At 36.0% G+C, this 25,531-nt stretch overlaps 1 protein-coding gene across 1 annotated transcript in view; it reads left to right on the top strand.

Annotated features, from left to right (window-relative positions):
• SLC9C1 (solute carrier family 9 member C1) overlaps positions 1–24,782 on the top strand; it is a 118,021-nt gene extending 93,239 nt beyond the window's left edge. Inside the window, 7 exon segments of the mRNA XM_010361081.2 lie at positions 416–541; positions 2,013–2,111; positions 2,969–3,139; positions 13,353–13,484; positions 13,611–13,796; positions 15,274–15,400; positions 24,700–24,782. Of these exon segments, the coding sequence (XP_010359383.2) occupies positions 416–541; positions 2,013–2,111; positions 2,969–3,139; positions 13,353–13,484; positions 13,611–13,796; positions 15,274–15,400; positions 24,700–24,782 (924 nt within the window).
• The last annotated feature ends 749 nt before the right edge of the window (positions 24,783–25,531 follow it).

Raw genomic sequence — 25,531 nt, 5'->3', positions numbered from 1 at the left:
TATTTACAACTTTTACACTTTTTTTCACATCTGCTATACTTCAGTAAAATGGTTTACTTTAAGAGAAGCTTATCTATGACTTCACAATAATGATCATAGGGAAAACCACCTAACAGGTACTATACTTATCACCAGGGTAACAAAATAATCTGTAAACCAAACCCCCATGACATGCAATTTACCCATGTAACAAATCTGCACATGTGTCATCTGAACTTAAAATAAAAGTTGGAAAGAAATAAAAATAACGATACAGAAAGATAGAATCATGATATAAGGAGAGGCTGGAAATGTTCATGGAAGAAGAAAAATGTCAAATGATCAAGAATAGGAAATAGTACAAAGACCTGTCTGCCTTAAACATTCTGGGAACAGCAGTTTGGCTCATCCCTTTTCTTAAATTTTATGGTTTTAGTTAATCATGGACAAAAAGAAAGAGGTGCTTGAGTCTAAATCTATTATCAGACCTCTTACTGTTGAAGAAGTCCTATATCATATTCCGTGGCTAGATAAAAACAAAGACCATATAAACTTCATTCAGGTAACATTTTTATTTCCTATTAATAATATTTTTAATGTACTAACAAATAATATCTTTAAAAATAAGAATTTAACCATGATACTCTCTAGTTTAATATTCTCTAAATGTTCCTTATTGCCAATAGGATAAAATCAAAATCGTTTTGAATAATATGCAAAATCTTTCTGCAATCTGTTTCCTGCCTACTTCTCCACCTTCGTCTTCTGTTTTCCATTGTCACATACCCTCTATTCTCTATTTATACTGAACCAATCATGGTGTCCCATGCACATTACATGTTATTCTAATTCCATTCATCTGTGGGTGCTATTTACTTTTCTTAAAATGCCCTTGTATTTCACTTTTTTTTTTTTCAAACTTTTCCTGCTTATTTCTTTTCTGGAAACATCCCCACCAGAGTACTCAGAGAAGTAGGCTTTGGGGCCAAATGCCCCACCAATAGAAGACCATTGGTTTTCAGAGGACCAATATTGCTGCCATTGTACCCAATGTGTACCTTTATTATAGCATTAAGTACATTACATTACAATTATCTTTAGGCCTCTCTCCTACTACATTTTTTATCTCATCTATCTTTTGAATACCCAGCCCCTAGCACTTTGCATAATGCATATTGGATGCTCAGTTAAGTGCTTGTGGAATGAACAAATAAATGGATCTAACTTGTTCTAATGTTCTTTTATATATATCTATTTGATGTCAAAAGACCAATTAAATTTTTCTACCTGATTAAAACATTTTGCATAAATGAATATTTTATTTACCTGATCAGCTGTTTAGAGCAGGAGTATGTATGACATATGCATGCCACTAGCCTACATCTGTTCCCATTACTTTTCATCCAGATGAAAGATTTTTATCCCCTAATTACATTCTCATTCCTAGAGTATTTCTTTTCTAATCCATGTATAAATACCCTATCTAAAATTGCATATATTCATAAAGATCCACCTTCCTCTTTACTCTTCATAATTTCTATTTTCTCTTACAAACTTATTACTAATGTATTTCAGATATTATCAAATGACAGTAATTTTTTAAATGTAAAAACTTTTTAAAAAAATGCAAATTTTAGGCCGGGTGCGGTGGCTCACGCCTGTAATCCAAGCACTTTGGGAGGCCGAGGTGGGCGGAAAACCTGAGGTCAGGAGTCTGAGACCAGCGTGGCCAATGTGGTGAAACCCCGTATCTACTAAAAATGCAAAAATTAGCTGGGCATGGTGGTGGGCACCTGTAATCCCAGCTACTCAGGAGGCTGAGGTAGGATAATTGGTTCAAGCAATTCTCCTTGGCTTGAACCCAGGAGAGGGAGGTTGCAGTGAGCCGAGATCGTGCCACTGCACTCCAGTATGGGTGACTGAGTGAGACTCCATCTCAAAAAAATAAATAAATAATAAAAATGCAAATTTTAACATTCCCAACCACTCCTAAAATGTTGTTCATAGCTTATGTATTTGGTGGTATCTTTTAGGAAAAAGCCAAAGTTGTAACATTTGATTGTGGAAATGGTATATTTGAAGAAGGTGATGAGCCCAAAGGAATCTATGTCATTATTTCAGGCATGGTAAAGGTAAGACAGAGGTTTTTGTTTAGTTTTGTTTTTTGTTTTGAGACAGAGTTTCTCTCTTGTTGCCCAAGCTGGAGTGCAATGGCGTGATCTTGGCTCACTGCAGCCTCCACCTCCTGGGTTCAAGTGGTTCTCCTGCCTCAGCCTCCCAAGTAGCTGGGACTACAGGCATGCACAACCACACCCTGCTAATTTTTTGTATTTTTAGTAGAAATGGGGTTTCACCACGTTAGCCAGGCTGATCTCGAACTCCTGACCTCAGATGATCTGCCCGCCTCAGCCTCCCAAAGTACTAGGATTACAGGTGTGAGCCACCGCACCTGACTGGGCAGAGTTATTTATAAATGCACTTGTGATCATAAGTTTTTTAAGAAAACTTTATGAAATTGATAATTAGTAGCTTTCCAGGTTAAGAGCTGCACAGTTTGTTTTTTAGGACAATGACTACCGTCTAATGATAAATTTTCATGTTCAGACACAATGGATAACACTATTCATCATTTTAAAGACATACTTTCTCACAAATAACAGGAAACTTTCAAAATAATTCTTTTATGATGGAAAATTATGATATAAATTGTTATTCAACTTTGCTGATCTGAGTTAGAGATTTAGCCATTCTAAATGGCTATAGATTAACTGAGTAGGAGGAATCAGAAAGATCAGAGTATTTAAGAATGCTTTGTGTCTAAATCATTGCTAATTTAATAATTTTACTTAAAAAGAAATAAAATGTTTATTCTCAAGACAATATGTAAATATTAGAATTGTTCAAACCAAAGTGGAAAAAGCCATAAATTAGTTTTGGTAATACAAGTTAACTGGCATATGTCTTTTTCTCTTTCATTGTTCCTGAACAGCTTGAAAGATCAAAGCCAGATTTGGGGATTGATCAAATGGTGGAGTCAAAGGAGAAAGATTGTCTGATAATTGACACAGACTATATGCTCAGTGGAGAAATAATAGGGGAGATAAACTGCTTAACTAATGAACCTATGAAATATTCTGCCACCTGCGAAACTGTAGTGGAGGTGAGAAAAACTTAATCTGTGACTTTTGCTGTGTTTTGTTAAATATCTAATATCAGATTTAAGGTTATTTTAGCATTTAGTATAAGTTTACAGTGTAGCTGACAATTTACTTTTAAAAACTAGGAATAATAAAGGAACAAAACTTGTCGAATTATAAAGCCCTGGCAAAATAGCTTATGAATGTTAACCATAAAGAAAGAAGAATTTATCCAGAAAAACTGGCTACATAAGCTCTTTCATGGGGAAATTGGCTGGCACATGTTAATTGTCAATACCACAATTTGAAAGAGGAGAAAGGGGATAAAGACGGGGCTGGAATCTATTAATATAAAAGCTGGGCAAAGTATATGGAAGTTTCCCTACACATGATTGAGAAAAACATCCTTACAGTACCAAGGGCTCCCACTGGCTTAATTTGAACTCAAAAAGAATAATGACTGTAAATAATTAAACTCCATAAATATGTGAAATAAATATACATTGATAATGAGGCTAATTTTTTAAATTTTTACTGAGGTTGCTAGGATATCATTTTATTACTCTGAAAATGGATTTTTTAAGAGAAAGAAGTAAACATTTATCTTGCCTTTCTTCTATGAACTCTTTCAAAGTAGCTTTTTAAATGAGGAAAAATTTTATATAGAATTTCAACTAATAAACACAGAATGAGAGAATCAGAAAATCTCCATTGTGACATCACTAATAATAGATCTAGGAAACAACCTTCAGTTGATGCTAAAACTACTGAGTGAATGTTAATAGAAAACTTTATAATGAAGGAAATACTACCTAAGGACATTGGTCAATATTAGTGTCACTAAATAGGAAACCAGGCATAATGTACCTCATGATGTGACGCAGCGGAAGTGCTAGCACCACCCACGAAGTCTCACAAAAGAAAAAATCTGAAGTTCTTCAAGTCTGTAGATTGAATCAGTTTACAGAAAATACAGGAAGGAGAGAAACCAGTTCATTGACACCGAGAGGGAATAATCGCTAAATTTAGAATGTGGAAGAGTCTGTAGACAAATAACCTGATTTCTTTAACAAATCAATGGCATAAAAAGTGAATGGAGTAGCAGTTATGGTGGTTCATGCCTGTAATCCCAAAACTTTGGGAGGCTGAGACAGGAGGATTGCTTGAGACCAGGAGTTTGAGACTGTCCTGCAACACATCCGCAAAAAATAAAAAAAAAAAATTAGCCAGGCACGGTGACACATGCTTGTAGTTCCAGCTACTTGGGAAGCTGAGGAGGGAGGATTGCTTGAGCCCAGGAACCCAAGGTTCCAGTCAGCCATGATTGTACCACTGCACTCCAGAGTGGTAACAGAGCCAGACTCTGTCTCTGTTTAAAAAAAAAAAAAAAAAAAAAAAAAAAGCGTGTAGTGGTGGAGGGGAAGAAGGCAAAGGAAAGTTATTAAAAATGGACTTAAGAGATATAATAACCAAATAAATACAATTGCTCTAATTTGAACAAACCAATTATAAAGAGGCCTATTTGCGATAATTTAGGACATTTTAATGTGAACAGAATACTAAATGATATTTTTATTTTTGGCATATAATCACATATGTTATATACTTAAAATATCTATCATTAAAATGTTTGAAAATAAAATTATATATTTATGATACCAGGAATTTGCATAAAAACCCTCTAGCCTTCTGCTTCAGGCTATAATGAAGCTACATGTAACAGAGCAGCACATCCTCTATTAAAAAAAAACCTAAAACTTAATAAAATATATGAGGCAAATGTGATTTTTTTCTATTTAAATTTTTTTTTGAAAATTATTTTCTTTTAATCCTTTTATTTTAGGTTCAGGGGTACATGTGCAGGTTTGTTATATAGGTAAACTTACATCATCCAAAACTAACAGATGAGAAACTTACAAGGTAAGCCCTACATTCACCCGATCCTCCGCTTAGGATCATTTCCTGACCATGATGCAATAAGAATCCAAGCAGAAGATGGCAATCCTGCTAAGCTGAGAAATGAGACATCAGAAGTTGTGGAAACTAACCTGGCTAGAATCTGCAGAGTGGGAAGTAAGAGAAAGTCTTACACAGAGAAAGACCCAAGTAGTCTGTGTGGTGGTTCTCCACAAGTCCTTGGTTGAGAGACAGGCTGCAAATGCCCAGGATGAGACACAACTAGATTTACCAGATTGTTAAGAAAGGAAGAGAGATACCAAGAGTCAGGCAAGGCGCGGCAGGTCACGCCTGTAATCCCAGCACTTTGGGAGGCTGAGGCGGGTGGATCACCTGAGGTCAGGAGTTTGAGACCAGCCTGGCCGACATGGCAAAACCCCGGCTCCAAAAAAATACAAAAATTAGCTGGACGCAGTGGCGCATGCCTGTAATCCCAACTACTCTGAAGGATGAGGCAGGAGAATTGCTTGAACCCAGGAGGTGGAGGTTGTGGTGAGCCGAGATCACGCCAATGCACTCCAGCCTAGGTGACAGAGCAAGACTCTGTCACAAAAAGAGAGAGAGAGAGAAACATACCAGGAGTCAAGAAGTCAAGATACCTAACAGAAAGGAAAGATCTGTTAAAATCTCAGGCCCACAGCTGAGAGACCAGAAAGAATAGGCCTTAGGAGTGAGAATCATTACCTCGAAGAAGGCTTGCTCTTATTCTAAGACCTAACAAAGCCTTGGAGCAAGCCCTGACAGCATTCACGGTTGAGACAGAGTCTGGAGGTTAAGAACCACCAAGTTACACTGTCTTAGATACCTGAGGTTTTCTACTGATTCACTCAAGCAAATCGTAAAATCCAGATGTACAAACTCAGTGTGATCAGATGGTAAATGAACTGCCTACTATAACAAAAATCATAATTTTCAGAGGAAGATAAAATAATCTAGAATCTCTGTAGTGTTATCGTGAACAACCATGAATTACAAAACAAGCAAAGAAGCATGAAATTGTGATCGATAGTATAAAAGGTGAGGAGTAAAGCATTGAGTAAAAACCATCATGGAGATTGTCCAGACTGTAGATGGTCAAAGACTTTAAACCAGTTGTTAAAAATGGATTCTGGAGAGAGGTGGCCAACATGACCGACTAGAAGCAGCTGGTGTGTGCCGCTCTCACAGAGAGGGATGGAAGGGGCAAGTAAACATAGCATTTTCAACTGATACATCCAGGTCCACACGTTGGGACTAATCAAGGAAACAACTCAATTCATGGAGAATGGAGAGAAGCAAGGCAGGATGACCACCCACCTGGGAGCGACACAGAGTCAGGGGAACCTCACCTGCCCAGGGAAAGAGTGAACGAATGAGCAGTCCCAGGAACCCATGCTTCTCCCATAGATCTTTGCAACCCTCCAGTCAGGAGATCCCCTCATGAACCCACTCCACTAGGGCCTGCAGTCTGACATGTAGGACTATGTGGAGTCTCAGTAGAGCAGTCACTCAGGCACGTGTGGAGTCCTAGGAGCCTTAGATACCCAGGCCTCCTGGAAAAAGCAGCTGCAACCCTCAGCAGAAGTTAGATCCCCATACCTACTCCTAGGAGAGGGACTGAATACAAGGGACTGACCAATGATGGTCTGCAGGCCCATGGTACACCACATGATAAGACCCACTGGCTCAGAAATCCAGCCAGCCATGGGTAGCAGTGTTGCATCTCTCTGAGAAAGAGCTTCCAGCAGGTAGGGCAGGCCACCACCTTTGCTGTTTCAGAGCCTCAGCCACAGTTGCCTTAGGGCTCTAGCAAATCGGTGGCAACTAGGGACTAGAGCAGACCCTCAGCACTGCCCAGCAGTACTATGGAGAAGCAGTCAGACTTCTTATTCATGCAGATCCCAAATCCCATTTCTCCTCACTAGGCAGAATCTCCCAACTGGGGTCCTCCAATCACCCCTGCTGGTGTTGGCCAACTGGGTTTCAAACCTCCCTGGTACAGAGCTCCAGGGGGAAGATGGACCACCATCTTTGCTGTTTGGTCAGCTTAGCTATTCTTGCCTTCGGGCTTTGAAGAGTCCAAAGCAACTGGAGACTGGAGCGGACCCCCAGCTAGTACACCTGCTCTATGAAAACATGGTCAGACTGTTATTTTAAGTGGGTCTCTGATCCCATTCCTTTTCATTGGTTGGGACCTCCTGACCGGGGTCTCCAGCTACCTCCTACAGGTGTGTTCAGGCTGGCAATAGGTTCATACCTCCCTGAGGCGGAGCTCCCAGAGGGAGAGGCAGGCCACCATCTCTGCTGTTTTGCAGCCTCCACTCATTGTTGTTACCTTCAGGCACAAGAAAGTCCAAGGTGACTAGGGACTAGAGCGGACCCCCAGCATACCACAGCAGCCCTATGGAAAAGTGGCCAGACTGTCACATGGGGCTAGTTCCCACATCTCCTCACTGGGCAGGTCTCCAGGCCTGGAGCTCCAGCCACCCCTTGCCAGGGCTATTGAGCCAATAGCAGTTCTGCAACTCCCTGGACAGAACTCCCAGTGGGAGTCGGGGGTTGCCATCCTTGCTGTCTTGCAGCCCTTGCCCTTGCTGTCTCTAGGATCCAGAGAGTCTGCAGGGATCAGAGGCTGGTCCGGAACCCCAGCAAAGAGCAACCACCTCACAGAAAAGTGGCCAGACTGTTCTCCACGCAGATCCTGATCCTCACTTTTCCTCAATGAACAGGGCCGCCTGGCCTGGGACTCCAGCACAATGACCCAACTCTTGCCTGATCACCGCAATCAAAGACAGCCCAGCATTTCTTCAAGGAGGAAATCATAGAGTCAACTCACAACCCCTCTGCCACTACAGTTGCAGTGACTCAGCCCTTACAGCCCTGACACTGGAAAGGAACAAAGGGCCTAGTCATTATGCTGGCACCTCCAGCACATGGCAGCCACCATATGGAGGGGAGTCCAGCCACCATATGGAAGGGTATCACTCCCCCCACTCTTCACAAGGCAGGGCCCCTGGCTCATGAAAGTAGAACAGTTGCTCCATCCACAACTGAGCATACTCACTGGTAGTGGCCCAGAGTTTCCCGAGGGAGAGGCTTCTAGAGGCATACAAGTGCGCCCCCGCTCCTGCCACTGCCACAGTAACAATTGCATCCCTGCTGCCCTTGGTCTGGGGAAGAAACAAAAAGCCTGAGGGCTACACCCAAGTTTACCACATGCCACAGGTACCAGACAGAAGAAAGATCAATTTTTCCTCCCTGTGAGCTTTTGGCCCCCTCATCCCCACCAAGAAAAACCCCAAGGTCGTGACAACGGTACACACAACCCACTCCTCCAGCTGACCAGTAACAGCAGCTCCACATTTCATGGAGGTGGAGCCCCCAGGAGCAACAACTTACAGAATGGAAGACAATGATTGCAAACTATGCATCTGACAAAGGTTTATAAGCCAAAATCTCTGAGAAACTTAAACAAATTAAGAAGCAAAACACAAACAACCCCTTTAAAAAGTGGGCAAACCATATGAACAGACACTTTTCTAAAGAAGACATACACGTGGCCATCAAGCATATGAAAAAATTCTGATGATCACTAACCATTTACATTTGAAATACAAATCAAAACACAATGAGATACTATCTCACACCAGTCAGAATGACTATTATTAAAAAGTCAAAAAATAGCAGATGCTGGCAAGGCTGTGGAGAAAAGGGAATGCTTATATGCTACTGAGGGAAATGTAAATTAGTTCAGTCATTGTGGAAAGAATGCTGGCAATTTCTAAGAGAACTTAAAACAGAATTACCATTCAACCCAGCAATTTTATTATTGGGTATATACAGAAAGGAATATAAATCATTCTACTATAAAGACACATGTATGTGTATGTTCTTTGCAGCACTAGTCACAACAGCAAAGACATGGAATCAACCTAAATGCCCATCAACAGTAGAATGGATAAAGAAAATGTGGTACATACACACCATGGAATACTATGCAGCCATAAAAAAGAATGAGATCATGTCCTTTGCAGCAACATAGATGGAGGTGGAGACCATTATCCTTAGCAAACTAACACAGGAACAGAAAAGCAAATACTGCATGTTCTCACTTATAAATGGAGCTAAACATCAAGTACATATGGACACAAAAAAGGGAGCAAGAGACATCAGAGCCTACTTGAGAGTGGAGTGTAGGGAGGAAGGTAAGGATCAGAAAACTACATATCATGTACTATTATGCTTATTAACTGGGTGATGAAATTATCAGTATACCAGATCCCTGCAAAATGTAATTCACCTATATAACAAACCTGCACCTGTATCCCTAAACCTAAATGAAAAAATTTTAAAAAGCACACACATGTCAAACTTTACTTAAGGACTAGAACTTTTTAATAGTCCCGTACATACTGAAATTTTTGGAATTTGTATCCTTCCCACAAAAACAACTCCATGCCAGATGGTTTTACTGATGAGTTTTATCAAATATTTCAGGAAGAAATAACATGAATCTTACACAGACTTTATCAGGAAACAAAGGAGGAAAAAAAGCTTTCCAGTGCATATTATGGGGCCAGTGTAAACAAATACTAAACCTTGAGAGAACATTTCAGCAAAAGAAAATTACAGACCAATATCCCACATTAATGTGGATACAAAAAATCATTAATAAGATATTAGCAAGTTGAATCCAGGAATATATTAAAAGGATGAGACATCAAAACTAAATAAATAAGCTTTATTTTAGGAATATGAGATTGACTCGACATTTGAAAATCAACCATTGTGATTCAACACATTATAAAAAAACAGAAAATTTATATAAAATATTTGATATAGAACAAAAATAATCTTACAAAATGTAACATTCTTTTAAAAAATCTCCAAAAACTCAGAATAGAATGACACTTCCTGAACTCAATAATGGGCATTTATTATAAATTTACAGCTAACATCACATCTAGTGATGAAAAACTAAGACAATAAGACTGAGAGCAAGACAAGAACGTTCACTCTTACCAATTCTATTCCGTATTCTACTGGAGTTGTTAGCTAGTAGAATAGGGCTAGAAAAAGAAATAAACTGACTTAAAAATTACAGAAGAAAGCACTAAAATTGTCTCTGCAAGATGGCATGATATCTACATTTTTAAGATTCTACCAAAAATAACTAGAATCTATAATGAATTTAGTAAGATGGCAAGATACAAGTCCAAATTCCAAAAATTAATTGTGTTTTCATATACTAGTAACGAACAACTGGAAATAAAATTTTTAACTCTTTTTACAAAAATAATCAAAATATAAAAGGGATAGACATAAAGTTAATGAAATACATGGAATAACTCTACAATGAAAACTATGGAATATTTCCTAGATAACTGAAAAAAGATTTAAAAAATGGAGAAGTACGCTGTATTTGTGAATTAGAGCCCATAATATTATTAAGATATCCATTCTTCATAAATTGATCTATAGATTCAACACAACCTCAATCAAAATCTCCACAGACTCTTTTTGTAAAATATGTATGAAAATGCAGAGGACCTACAATAGACAAATATAAAAAAGTTAGATGATTTACACTACCTGATTTAAAGATATACATCCCGTGTAATTAAGGCCACATGACGTTGGCTTTAGGTCAGGATGTAGAGATCAATGCAACAGAAAAGAGAATCCATATGTAAATCTACACATACATAGTCAATAGATTTTCAACAAAGAATCAAATTATCTCAAAGGAAAAATTACAATATTTTCAACAAATAATCCTGAAAACACTGAATATCCATGCAGAAGCAATGAACCTTGATCCCCATGTACTAGGCCCAAAATGTAATGTGGCATGATCATACACTTTAACATGAAAGATAGAACTATATAAATTATAGAAGAAAACATAGGAGAACTTAAGGTAGGCAAAGATTTCTTAGCCAGGATTTTTTTTAAAGTATTAACCATAAAAAGAAATATTGATAAATTGGATGTCACTAAAATTAAAAATGTTCTGCTCTTCAAAAGACATTACAAAAAATACGAGCAACAGGATCAGGGAAAAATATGAGTCATGGGCTTAGGGACTTTTCAAAAGTTCCCCAACAAAAGGATTTGATAAAAGAATCTATAAACAACTCTTACAATTCAAAAATAAGAAGACAAACTACTGAATTAAAAACTGGGCAAAGAATGTGAACAGACACTTTACAAAGAATATACAAATGGCCAATAAACACTTGAAGATGTTCACCATCATTAGCTGCCAGAAACATGCAAATTAAACCCACAGTGGTATGTCAATACACACCTACTACATTGCCTAAAAATAAAAACACTAACAGGTATTGGCAAGGACATGGAGCAACTAAAATTTTGTTTTTGTGTGTTTTTTTTTTTTTTTTTTTTTTTTTTTTGAGACAGAGTCTCACTCTGCCTCCCAGGCTGGAGTGCAGTGGCTCCCGATCTCAGCTCGCTGCAACCTCTGCCTTCCGGGTTCAAGTGATTCTCCCGCCTCAGCCTCCCGAGTAGCTAGGATTACAGTCACACGCAACCACACTCAGCTATTTTTTGTATTTTTAGTAGAGACGGTGTTTCGCCATGTTGGCCAGGCTGGTCTCAAACCCCTGACCTCAGGTGCTCAGCCTCCCTGGCCTCCCAAAGTACTGAGATTACAGGCATGAGCCACCGCTCCTGGCTGAAATTTTCATACATGGCTGATGAGAGTGTAAAATGTTGAAACAACTTCTGAAACAGAGATTTTAATTTGAACAGTGGTTTTGGTCTGAAACAGTTTGTCAGTTGCTTACAAAAGTTAAATATACATGTCCTATACTACACACAAAAAAGATACCGACCCAAGAGAAATAAAATCCAATGTACACAAAACTTGTTTTTGACTATTCATAGAAGTTTTATTCTTAGTAACCAATGGTCTGTTCACTTTTAGCATAAGCATTTTATTTTTGCCTAAAAAGTTTGATCCCCTCAACATATTTATAGAGGCATATATTTATCTAAAAAGGTCAAATAATTTTTAGTAATTTGTTTTCTATTTTTTATCTTATAAAAAATAAAATATGTATAAATCATACATCTGATAATGGATTTGTATCTGAAATATATAAGGAACTCAAAAGCTCAACAGCAAGAAAATAAATAATACAATTAAAAATAAGCAAAGGACCTGAATAAACATTTCTCAAAAGAAGACATACAAATGGGCAACAGGTATATAAACAATGTTCAAAATCATTAATCATCAGAAAAATGCACATGAAAATCACAATGAGATATCACGTTACACTAGTCAGAAAGGCTATTTGAGTTCCTTGTAAATTCTGGACATTAGTCCATTGTCAGACACATAGTTTGCAAATATATTCTCCCATTCTGCAGGGTTTTTGTTTCTCACAGTGAATAGGTTACCTGTTCACTTGATTATTTATTTTTGTGGTACAGAAGCTATTTAGTTCAATTATGTTCCATTTGTCTATTTTTGTTCTTGTTGCATGTGCTTTTGGGGTTTTAGTCATTAATTCTTTGCCTACACCAATGTCCAGAAGAGTTTTCTCTAGGTTTTTTACCAGCATGTTTATAGTTTGGGATCTAATGTTTAAGTCTTTAATTCATCTTGAGTTGATTTTTTAAAATATGTTGAGAGATAAAGGGTCTAGTTTTATTGTTTTGCATAAAGCAATCAAATTTTCCCAATACCATTTATGGAGAGAAATTTTAGATGACACAAACAAATGAAAAACATGCTATGCTCATAGATCAGAAGAATTAGTACTGTTAAAATGACCACACTGCCCAAAGCAATCTATAGATCGAATGCAGTATCTAACAAAATGCCATGATTTTTCACAGAATTGGAAAAAAACTATCCTAAAATTCATATGGAACCAAAAATGAGTTCAAATATCCAAAGCAATCCTAAGCAAAAAGAACAAAGCTGGGGGAATCACATTACCTAACTTCAAATTATACTATAAAGATATAGTAATCAAAACAGCATGATACTGGTATAAAAATATACACATACATGGATGGAACCAAATTAAAAAACCCAGAAATAAAGCCACATTTTACAGCCAACTGATTTTGACAAAGTCAACAAGAACATAGGGAAAGAACATACCAATTTTCATTGATAGACACATTTTATTAAGTTTCCAGGCTATTATGTGAATCTTACCTAATTAAATTATTAGCTTTAATAATGTACATAAACAAAAAAACTTTATTCCTTAAAACATAGTGCACAAAATAAAATACCAAATTTACATCCTTCTTTTCCAGACATATTTTATTCCCAAAACTCACTTGTATGATGCTTTTAAGCAATGCTGTCCTCTCATTGAACATAAAATGTGGCTAAAAATTGGACTCGCTATTACAGCCAGAAAAATCAGAGAACACTTGTCTTATGAGGTAGGAAGTGCGTGTATAAACTTGTCTTTCTTTCTTTGAATGGAATGGCATTAAAACATTATAATTGACTATGAATATAAAACTTCATAAACTAATAAATAGACTGAAATTGTGTTTTTAAAACAGGATTGGAACTACAAGATGCAACTAAAGCTCTCTAATATTTATATAGAAGATATACCAATGACCACCAAAACTGATATCTATGATGAAAATGTAATCTATGTTATCCTCATACATGGAGCTGTAGAAGATTGTCAGTTACGAAAATCTTATAGAGCACCTTTCTTAATTCCTATAACATGCCATCAGGTAAAGAAATATTGATTCCTGTCTTCAGGTCAACATGCCATATGTCCAACAATGTATTAACATCAGGAAAACTGTCAGTATAATCTTAAGCTTTTCACTTTCCAATCTTCTCCCTTTTCCCACCACTCCATAAACACTCACTTATACCCACAACCACACCCACATACGCCCACACGCACCAAGTTCATTGACTGCTTTGGCACTTGCTAGCCCAAGCATAAGCTATTCCTATCCAATGCCTATGAAGGCCAAGCTGGACATTTTGGCTACAGTTAGATTTTGGTACAGTTATTCATTGCAAAAGAGGGTGCATTTATTTTACTCACAAGTTGCAGAAAAACTGTACCCACAATGCTCTAAAAAGGTTCTGCCAGACTGATGCTGAATTGAGTATTAGTAGTATTTCCACAGCTGCTTTGAAAGTGAATGTCTTCTCATATTTAAACTGTTAATTGAGTTCCCCTGCCAATCAAAATGAGAACCTGAGCCATGTCAAGAAGGAAAGAAGTATGTGTGTGTGTGTATTGTTTTGTGTTGGGGGAGAATGAGAGAGGCACATGTCAAAAGGAATCAGGGAACATGAAAGATACAGCTACAAAAAGTAATTCAAAGAGGACTCAGAGTTATTTAAAATATGCTTGTATACAGTGCTATATATTGAAATGATAAAAAAAAGATGCTTACAACTTATCCTCAAGAGATCTCTCAACCAAGTGGAAAGAAACAAATAAGTAAATATATTAACAAAATGTTTTACAGCTAGGATGAAAGCACTTACAGGGTAGATTTTGGACATAAGAAAAAAGTGTAATGGGGATGGGAGGGATCCCAAGGTGAGAAATGATCACAAGAAAATTTTCTAAGTGGACATCAGCAGCACTGACGTAATGCTTAATGACAGGAAGTGAAACGTTCTCCACTATGCTGCTCTCTACCTCTATCCTTGAACACATAACAGAAATTTGGTGTGGGTGCTTGTTGAGAATTTAGACAGTCAAGCAAGAGCCTGAAGCCTGGTAAACTTTCTCTACTTACTTCTGTATACACAGAGCCCTACTCATTGTGGATTTGGGTACCAATGTGATTCAAACTATGTTGAAAACAACCACAGGATGGAAGAATATTTTGAAATATTTCTGTATGGCAGAAAGAAAGTTTAATTCTTTTCATTAAACTTTCTTTCTGTCATGTAGAAAAAGTCTCTGGATGATTTTTAAAGGGCCATTGGTGATTCATTCTTAATCATTTTTTTCATATGGAATAGAAATATTTAAAAATCAATGAATGTATATGGAATATTGACTTTTGCAAAACCAACATACCCAAGTATTTTAAGATATCAATTTTATTTGTGTTGATTTAATATTTTCCATTTTTCCCAGATACTTAGAGAAAGCCAGAAATAGCAGCTTACTAGAGAAATTTTTAATCGTAGGATATTTGCTCAGAAATTAACTTGCATTCTGTCAACTTTCAGATACAAGGTATTGAAGATTTCACAAAAGTAGTGATTATTCAAACTCCAACTAACATGAAAGCATTCAGATTGAATACTAGAAAGTTTATTCCTAAACATAAAAGTTCTCTTACACCAGGATTAATACGTGAGTTAGATTTCTTTGAGCAATTGTAAGAACTTACTTTTCCTTTATAAAATAGTCATATGTATATTTGGAAACTGTTGCTTGCATTCTGCCTAATGTATTGAGGAATCCTTTTAACTGCCATATTTGCTATTCAATGTATGAGTTCAGACAGACAATACTGAAGTTATATTTTTAAATTATTATATATTTCATCCATAAGAACAAAAGTGCATAATTATCAAAATGATACAAAAAAAGGTTAATGAGGGAATTACTAACTGTTTCCCCAAATTAAGATATGTTATATAGCAATAACATTAAAAATACCATTGTACTGTCTGAACAACAAACATAAATCACTGGAACTAGATGAATAACTTTAATATAAAGCCTATTCTTCATACAGATTTTAATAGATAAAACTTTAATCATAACATATATGATTATTTAATCACTACTATTAAGCCCTTGATTAAAATTTGAAAAATACTTTTGAGACAAATTTAAAAATTTAATTTAAATTTTCCATTTTAAATCAAAAATTTTAAATTGAATTTTGAGATAAATTTTAAAAAGTTAAAAATTATTGAATAAGTAAGAATAATAGAATTTAATTGATCAATTCACTAAAGGAGAAATAATGTTCAAAATTTAGAAATATAGAAATCAATTTTAAAACCCTGTGTCTATAAAAAATATTACCAATCAAGAGATAAACCAAAGACAATTCACAGGTGAAAACTTGCATTGAAAACACAAGGTGGAAAATGTTCAACGCTGTTAATATTTACAAAAACAAATTATGTATTTGGTCTATTTAATTTGTGAAATTTTATAAGAATTATAATACCTCTAGACCAAAGCAATGTAGTGAATCTGATACACATTCTTACTTTATTAATAGCAATGCAAACAATAAAGTAAATTCATCAGGAGATTCCAAAAGCCAAAAAAGAGTTTATATCCTTTGACTAAATAATATGTCTAAATATTTATCCTAAAGATATATAAAGCTAAAAAGGAAAATGATAATTGAGCATTATTTATAAAAATAAAATATAAGAAATAATAAAAATGTATAATGATAAATGAATGGTTAACTAAATCAGTACATCAGTCAACATGATTGAATATTATATAAGCATTAAAAACTTGATTTTCCATATTATAACTTTTGAAAAACCAGTGATACAAGGAAAGAAATAGCAGACACTGGGGTCTACTTGAAGGGGGAGGATGGGAGGGAGGAGAGGAGCAGAAAAGATAACTGTTGGGTACTAGGCTTAATACCGAGGTGATGAAATAATATATACAGCAAACTTCTGTGACAACTTGTTTACATATGTGACAAACCCTTCACATGTACCCCCAAACCTAAACTAAAAGTTAAAGTAAACCCAGTGATATACATTAAGTAAAAATACCAAGAATATAACATTATGCTACTAATTTAAATGAATATAATCTGTATTATGTACAATCATATAATTTTACATCTATGTGGACACAAAATACTGTCATTGTATGGGTCCCCACTGACCTTAAGATTAAGCATATACAGAGTGGCATAACCAAGATAGTGGAATAGAAGGTAATCCATTCATATATCCCACAACAAAAAAAGAATTCTGTCCCCATACATGGCCCAAAGCCTCTCTGCAGGAGCCTCAAAATTTAGGTAGGAGTTTGTGAAGTCTTCATGTAGCTCACAACCTAGGAGCATCATTTTGAGAATGCAGATTGACCCCAGGTAGCTGATACTACAAGGTTACTTCCACATTCAAGTCCTGAAATTGTCCTGTCCTACAAGGGACTTGGCTCCTTCCTCATTTGGTCTTGAGCCTGAATCCAAAACCATCTGTCAAGGGATCCAGGAAGTATCATGCATACTTGTGCCTTGGCAGAGAAACTCACCTGCCTGCTGACATCTATCTCAGTGATGAATCTGAAAGTTTCCCTGTGGTTTGGCTTCAACAACTCTCAGCTGAGGTCCCAGCTCAGAGCTGCTCACACAAGGATCCAGAGAGAGAATCACCCATATCACACAACCGGGGAGTCTGAGGCCCCCTGACAGACTTACCAACTTCCAACTCACAGTAGATCCTGATGGCACCAAGTCTCAGGTCTGGCTCCTCCCACTGCAACCAGTAAACTATCCCCTCTGTGCTGAAACCTGCCAGGCGTGCCCCTCTGAAGCAATAAGACAAGACTCTCCAGCCTGTGTCCCACAGCAGATCCCAAATCAACCCAATCTCAGCTCCAGCCCTTCCTGCTGTAGTCAGGGAACTATCCCATCTGTTCAGGGACCTACTAGGAAAACATATCTATATGAGTTGATGTGACAGGCATGCCAGCCTCCATCTCACAGCAGAGCCCCAGAGGGCTTTGTCTCAGCTTTGTCCCCTCCTGCTGCATCAGGGAGCTATCCTGTCTGTGCTGGGTAATGTGCACTACTCTGAAGCAAGACTGACCTCTCCAGCCTGTGTCCCACAGCAGATCCTGAAGGGACAGTCTCAGCTCTGGCTCCTCCAGCTACAGTCAAGGAACTGCCTTGCTTGTGCAGGGACCTGCTGGGTGATGCATGCCCAACTAAGCCAACAATACAGGCCCATCAACCTCCTTTCTCTGGCAGATCACAAGGGGGCCCAGCCTCAACTTCAACCCCTTTTACTGCAATCAGGGACCCAACATATCCCTGCAGAGATGGGCAAAGAGTCACATCCATCTGGGCCATTGGGACCGTTTCCAGACCAGCACTCCCACACAACCCCAGAATCCTCCTTGGGACTTCCCCAGGCCCATCTGGGCCTTAAAACTACATCAACCTTGAAAACCTTGTGAGAGTCTTGGTAAGCATCCTCTAGTGCTGAAAGGGCTCCAGTGATGACAGATTCAGGTAACTAAACAATCAGTCTGCCAGAATCCATGGAAGGCTCTCCAAAGGCAGACAGGGACAGGCAAAGGCAAACTGTGGAGACTAAAATAAATACCTAATCCCTCAATGTACATGTCCACAAGCATCAAGAATATTTAGAGAAATATGACCTCACCAAATGCACAAAATAACATGTCAGAGACCAACCCTAAAATGATGGAGATGTGTGATCTCTCAAAGAATTCAAAAAAACGTTTTAAGGAAGCTCTCTGAATTTCAAGAAAACACAGGATGAATTCAGAAATTTATCAGTGAAATTTAAGAGATCAAAATTTTAAAAAATCAAACAGAAATCCTAAAGCTGAAAATAAAATTAATGAAATAGCATCAAGAGCAGAATTGATCAAATAGAAGAAGGAATCAGTGAAGTTGAAGACAGTCTAGTTAAAAATACAGTCAGAGGAGAAAAAGAATACAAAAATTAATAAAGCTATCTTACAAGGTCTAGGTGACAACATCAAAAGAACAAATATTTTGGTTTTTGAAGTTAAAAAGATAACTGAGAAAGAAAGAGATGTATGAAGTTTGTTTTAATAAATAATAACAGAAAACTTTACAGACCTGGAAAAAGAGACAAATATCTAGATACAAAAAGATTAAGTCATCAATCAGATTTAACTCAAATAAGAATAACCCAAAACATTATAATCAGGTACTCAAAAGCCAAAGGTAAAGAAAGGAAAAGGGACTTTTGAGCAAAAGCAATGAGGAAAAAAAAGAAGGAAATAATATGTAAGGGAAATCCAATATGCCTGAAAGCAGGCTTCTCAACAGAAACCTTATAGGCCAGGAGGAGTAGAAAGATATATTCAAAGTGCTGAAGAAAAAAAAAAAATCTGCCAAGCACAAATACTATACTCAGAAAAGCTAAACTTCAGAAAGACAGTGGAAATAAGGACTTTCCCACACACAAAAAAAATGTTGACGGGATTTATCACTACCAGACCTGTCCTATAAGGAACGCTAAAGGGAATTCTTCAAATGGAAATAAAATACTATCAATGTGATTGTTACATTAATATGGTAATCATGGTGTGTGAATCACTTATATCCCTACTAAGAAGAATAAAAGACAGAATATTTAAAATATACTATGACAATTTTAAAGAGATAAGCAGTAAAAATGCAAATTGTGACATTAAAAATCAAAATGTGGGGTAAGGAGGGAATTGCTGCGTACAGATGTTTTTGTTTGTGTGTTTGTTTCTTCTCTCTCTTTTTTGCAATCAAAGTTAAGTTGTTATTAGTTTTAAATAACTTATTTAAAACGTACTATCAGAAAAAATGACTAACCACAATGGAAGATAGTAAGAAAGGAAGAAGAAAGGAGAATAGTTACAAAACAACCAGAAAACAAGTAAGACAACGGCAGGAGCAAGTCCTTACCTATTAGTAGTAACAATGAATGTAAATGGACTACGTTCTCCAATTAAAAGACAAAGCATGGCTTAATAAATTTTTTAAAAACCCAACTATATGCTGCCTATGAGAAGAACTCTTTGCCTATAAAGATACATGTATGCTGAAAATGAGGGGATAGAATAAAATATTCTGTACAAACAGAAACCAAAAGGGGAAGAATAGCTATACTTATATCAGATAAAATGGACCTTAAATCAAAACCTTTACAAAAATATTAAAAAAACCAAAAAAGGTCATTATATAATAAATAATGATCAATTAAACAAGAGGATATAACAGTTGTCAATATACATATGTGCTAAACATCAGAGTCCCCAGATATGTAAAGCAAATATTAAGAGATCTAAAGGGAGAGGTGGATTGCAATACAATAGTAGTAGGGAACTTCAACACCCCAGTTATAGCAATGGGCAGATTATCAAGACAGAAAATTAACAAACATTGGAGTTAAACTAGACTCTACACCAAATGAGCCTAACAGACATTTACAGAGTATTTCATTCAACTGCTGTAGAATATACATTTTTCTTATCAGCATATGGAATATTCTCTAGGATAGGCCACATGTTAAGCCACAAAACAAGTCTCAACAATTTTTAAAAAGTCAAAACTATATCAAATGCTTTTTCTGACTGCAATGGGATAAAACTAGAAATCAATAAGAGGAGGAACTATGGAAACTGTGTAAATACACGAAATTTAAAAAGCATGCACCTAGATGACTAATGGGTCAATTTAGAAATTAAAGGAATTTTTTTTTAATTTATTGAAATAAATGAAAATGGAAACACAAAATTCCAGAACCTATGAGATACAGCAAAACCAGTACTAAGTGAGAAGTCTATAGCAATAAATGCCCATACTCCCAAAATAGAAACACTTAAAAAAAATTTAATGACAACCTCAGTGAACTTGAAAGCAAGAACAAACCAAACCCAAAATTAGTAGAAGGAAAGAAATAATAAATGAGCATAAATAAATAAAATTGGAAAAATAATGATTTTAAAATTTGGCAAAAAAAATTGTTTTTTAAAAAAGATAATTAACAAAACCTTATCTAGACTAAGAAAAAGAGATAAACCCCAGATAAATAAAACCAGAAATTAAAAAATAAAGATTGCAACTGATACCACAGAAATACAAAGGATCATCATAGACTACTCTGAAAAATTACACACCAACAAATTGAAAAACCTAGAAGAAATGGATAAATTCCTGGACACATACAACCTATCAAAATTTAAACATCAAGAAGTAGAACACCAGTACAGACCAATAACACATAACAAGATCAAAGCCATAATAAAAAGTCTCCCATTTAAAGAAAACCCCAGGATCAAATGGGTTCACTACTGAATTCTAATGAATATTTAAATAATAACTAATATCAATTCTACTTAAACTATATCAAAAAATTGAAGAGAAAAAAATACTTTTAAATTTATTCTACTAAGCCAGCATTATCCTGATACCAAAACCAGAAAAGGACACAAGAAAAATAGAAAACTACAGGCCACTATCCTTGATCAACATAGATGCAAAAATCCTCAACAAAATACTAGCAAACTAAATTCAGCAACACATTAAAAAGGTCATTCATCATGATCAAGTGGGATTCATCTCAAGGATGCAACGATGGTTCAGCATATGCAAATCAATAAATATGATGTATTGCATCAACAGAATCAAGGATGAAAACCCTGTGATCATTTCAGTAAATGCAGAATAAGTATTCAATAAAATTCAACATCCTTTCATAATAAAAATCATCAACAAATTGAATATAGAAGGAACATACCTCAACACAATAAATGTGACATATATGACAAACCCTCAACTAATAACATATTAAACAGGGAAGAATTTTAAAAAGCTTTTCCACTAAGATCTGAAGCAAAAAAGGATGTCTACTTTTACCACTATTCAACATAGTACAGGTGGTCCAAGCCAGAGCAATTAGGTGAAAAAAAAAAAAAAGGTATCCAAATTGGAAAGGAAGAAGTCAAAGTATTCTCGTTTGCAGATGACATGATAGCATACTTAGGAAAACCTAAGGACTTCATACCAAAAACTCTTAAAACTGATAAACAAATCCAGTAAGGTTGCAGGATGCAAAATCAACATACAAAAAATCAGTAGCATTTATATAGGCTAATAGTGATCAGTCCGAAAAAGAAATGAAGAAAGCAATCTTATTTACAATAGCTACAAAAAAATAAAATACTTAGGAATAAATTTAACTTAAGAAGTGAAAGATCTCTACAAGAAAAACTATAAAACACTGTTGAAAGAAATCAAAGAAGGCACACAAAAAATTAAAAGATATTCCATGTTCATAGACTGGAATAATTAATATTGTTAAATTGGTCTATACCACCCAAAGCAATCTGTAAATTCAATGCGAACCCTATCGAAATATCAATGGCATTCTCCACAGACATAGAAAAAAAATCCTAAAATCCGTGGGGAACCACAAAAGACCCCGAATAGCCACAGCAGTCCTGAGCAAAAAGAACAAACCAGAGGCATCACATTACCTGATTTCAAATTATACTACAAAGCTACAATTACCAAAACAGCATGGTACTGGCATAAAAACAGACACCTCGATCAATGGAGCAGAATAAAGAATCCAGAAATAAATCTATGCACTGATAGCCAACTCATTTTCAACAAAGGCACCAAGAACATATATTGGGAAAAGGACAGTCTCTTTAATAATTGGTGCTAGAAAAACTGGATATCCATATGCAGAAGAATGAAACAAGGTTCCCATCTATTACCATATAGAAAAAACAACTCAAAATGGATTAGAGACTTAAATTTAAGACCTAAAACCACAAAAAGAGAAAAAAAAAAAAAAAAGGGAAAATGCTATAGGACCTCGCTCGGCCTGTCTGAAGATTTTTTTGCCTAAGGCCACAAAAGAACAGGCAACCAAAAGCCAAAATAAACAAGTGGGATTATATCAAGCTAAAAAGCTTCTGCACAACAAAGGAAACAGTCTACAAAGTGAAGAGACAACCTACAGAATAACGGAAAATATTTGCAAACTATTCATCTGATACAGGATTACTAACCAGAATATATAAGGAACATAACTCCATAGCAAAAACACAAGTACTCGATTTTTAAATGTGCAAAACATCTGAAGAGACATTTATCAAAAGAAGACATGCAAATGACCAACATATATACAAAAAAAATGCTCAACATCACTAAAAATAGAGAAATGCAAATCAAAACCACAATGAGATATCATTTCACCTTAGAATGACTACTGTCAAAAAGACAAAAAATTTAAAATACTGGAAAATATACCAAGAAAGGGGAACACTTGTACACTATTGATGGAAATGTAAAGTAGTACAGCCATTATGGAAAACTGTACAGTGTTTCTTTAAGAAAAAAAAACTAAAATTAGAATTACCATATGATTTAGCAATCCCACTGCTGGGTATATACGCAAAAGAAATAAAATCAGTATGTTGAAGCAATGTCTTCACTCCCATGTTTATTGCAGCACTGTTCAAACACCCAAGATATGAAATCAACATAAGTGTTCATCAACAAATGCATAAAGAAAATGCAGTGTGTATATGTGTGTATGTGTGTATATACACAATGGAATATTATCTAGCCATAAAAAACAATAAAATTCTCTCATTTGCTGCAATGTGCTTGAGACTGGAGATCATTATCTTAAGTTAAATAATCCAGGCACAGAAAGACAAATGCGACATGTTCTCACTCATATGTGGGCACTAAAAAAGTGGATCTCATAGAAGTATACAGTAGCATGATAGTTATCAAAGACTGAGAAGGAAAGGGAAAGCAGATGATGAAGAGAAGTTGACTAAAGGATACAAAAATACAATTAGAAGGGATAAGTTCTAGTATTCAATAGTACAGTAATTATAGATAATTATAGTTAATTATAGTAATTATAGTAATTTCCAAATAGCCAGAAGAGAAGAATTGTAATGTTCCCAACACAAAGAAAAGATAAATGTTTGAGATGATGAATATCCCAATTATTCTGATTTGATCATTACCCATTGTATGTGGGCATCAAAGTATTATATGTACCCCCAAAATATGTAAAACTAATATGTATCAATAAAATATTTAAATTGTCAAAAACAATTAAAATAAAATACCTTGATTCTCTGCTTTTAAAAATGATTAAGCATATACAGGGCATAGTTTTGGGCCCTTCACCATCTGCTTTCACCTGCTACCTTCTCTCCCCACTCTCTAAAACCTAGCCATACCAAACTACAAATGGTTCACCTGATATAAAAGACCTGGTGGCCTCCCATTCCTGAGCCTTTCCCCATATTGTTCATTTTTCCTGAAATTCTCTATACATCCTCTTCCCCACATCTCCTCATTTCATGGAGCTAACTCCTTATCCTTGAAATCTCAGCTTTTTCTCCAAGCAGCCATCACTGATACATCCCAAATTCACAAAACGTCACTATGTGACTCTCCTATGTGCTCCCATAGCCCAACATACACACAGTCCTGTTTTTACCATGTCATGTTTCTTTGTATGTTTGCTAGTCTGTCTGTTTTACTAAGTAAAACTCCTAGAAGACATGAATCTTAACTCTTCTGCTTTCTTCTATATCCTCATTGCCAGCAACATGCCTGGCCCTCAATACATATTAATATAAAAGTATTTTGGGATATTGGAGTGATAGATGACTTTGTCGCTCTACTTTCCAAACTTTTGGCACATTTATTATATAATCTCCATAATAAAAAACTTATAATCACTTTCTAAAATGTGACCTTTTTTTTTTTAAACCAAACGAGATTACCACCAATTTCAGATTGCAGATCCTGAGTGTGAGTGATTTGAATCTGATCTAATCTGATAGTTGGACTAATAGAAATAGTCACTTGCTTCAGTGGTTGAATTAACACTTTTTTTTTTTTTTTTTTTTGGAATCAGGTTCAACTGAAACATTGGAAGAAGGCATTCAAGAAGAAACAAAAACAAATGTTAAGGAGGTAAATTTAAAGCAGCCTTTCTAAAGGTTTTATTTTGGGTAAAAGAGACTCTAGAGTTTATGGAAACTACCAATGTGTTTCTCTTATTCTGATAAAGTTCATCTGCTAGTCATTTTGTAGATTTTGGTGTAAAACACTTATTTTAACACTGGGTACAGTGGAAATTATACTTATTTTTAGGGAAATATTAGAGAAATGACAAAGAAAAACAAAGTTCAAGGGATGCCAGAATATCTGTCTTGAATCACATTAGCAATAGGGCACTACCAGGATGGCTACAGTTGTAGCACACCTGAGCCCTTTCCATTCCCCCTTGGAGTGCCAAAATCTGGACTGACCTTAAGTCTTTCAGTGCTACCTCAACTATGCATTTGGGATCTTTAAGCCTGAAAGCAGTTTGCCCTGTGTTCACAGTGCATGACAGAAAGAAGAAGCTCAATAATAAATGCTCTGATAAAATATATCCCAGTTAACCTAAATTATTCAGAAAGTCCCACAAATGTTGATCAATTTCATGTTCCTCTATGACCCTGGGGATCTTGAGATCCTCAAAATCTTGAGCCAACTTCACAATAGGATTCCAAGCTATGAAACACTATTAGGACCCTGGAACTGAAACTGAGCAGAGAGAAATCTAATTAAAATACGTCACCAAATCTACACCATCCTGTCTGTGTCTGAATCGCATGGACTCCAGATGCGATGGAGAGTTCATTTTTAGCTTTAGTCTCTGCCAGATTGGTTATATTGCTCCAGAAGATGCTGATTATAAT

The sequence above is a fragment of the Rhinopithecus roxellana genome, chromosome 1 (genome assembly GCF_007565055.1).
Source record: "Rhinopithecus roxellana isolate Shanxi Qingling chromosome 1, ASM756505v1, whole genome shotgun sequence".
Taxonomy (NCBI): domain Eukaryota; kingdom Metazoa; phylum Chordata; class Mammalia; order Primates; family Cercopithecidae; genus Rhinopithecus; species Rhinopithecus roxellana.
The sequence above is the reverse complement of the archived record's forward strand: the minus strand, read 5'-3'. Positions and strand labels throughout refer to the sequence as shown.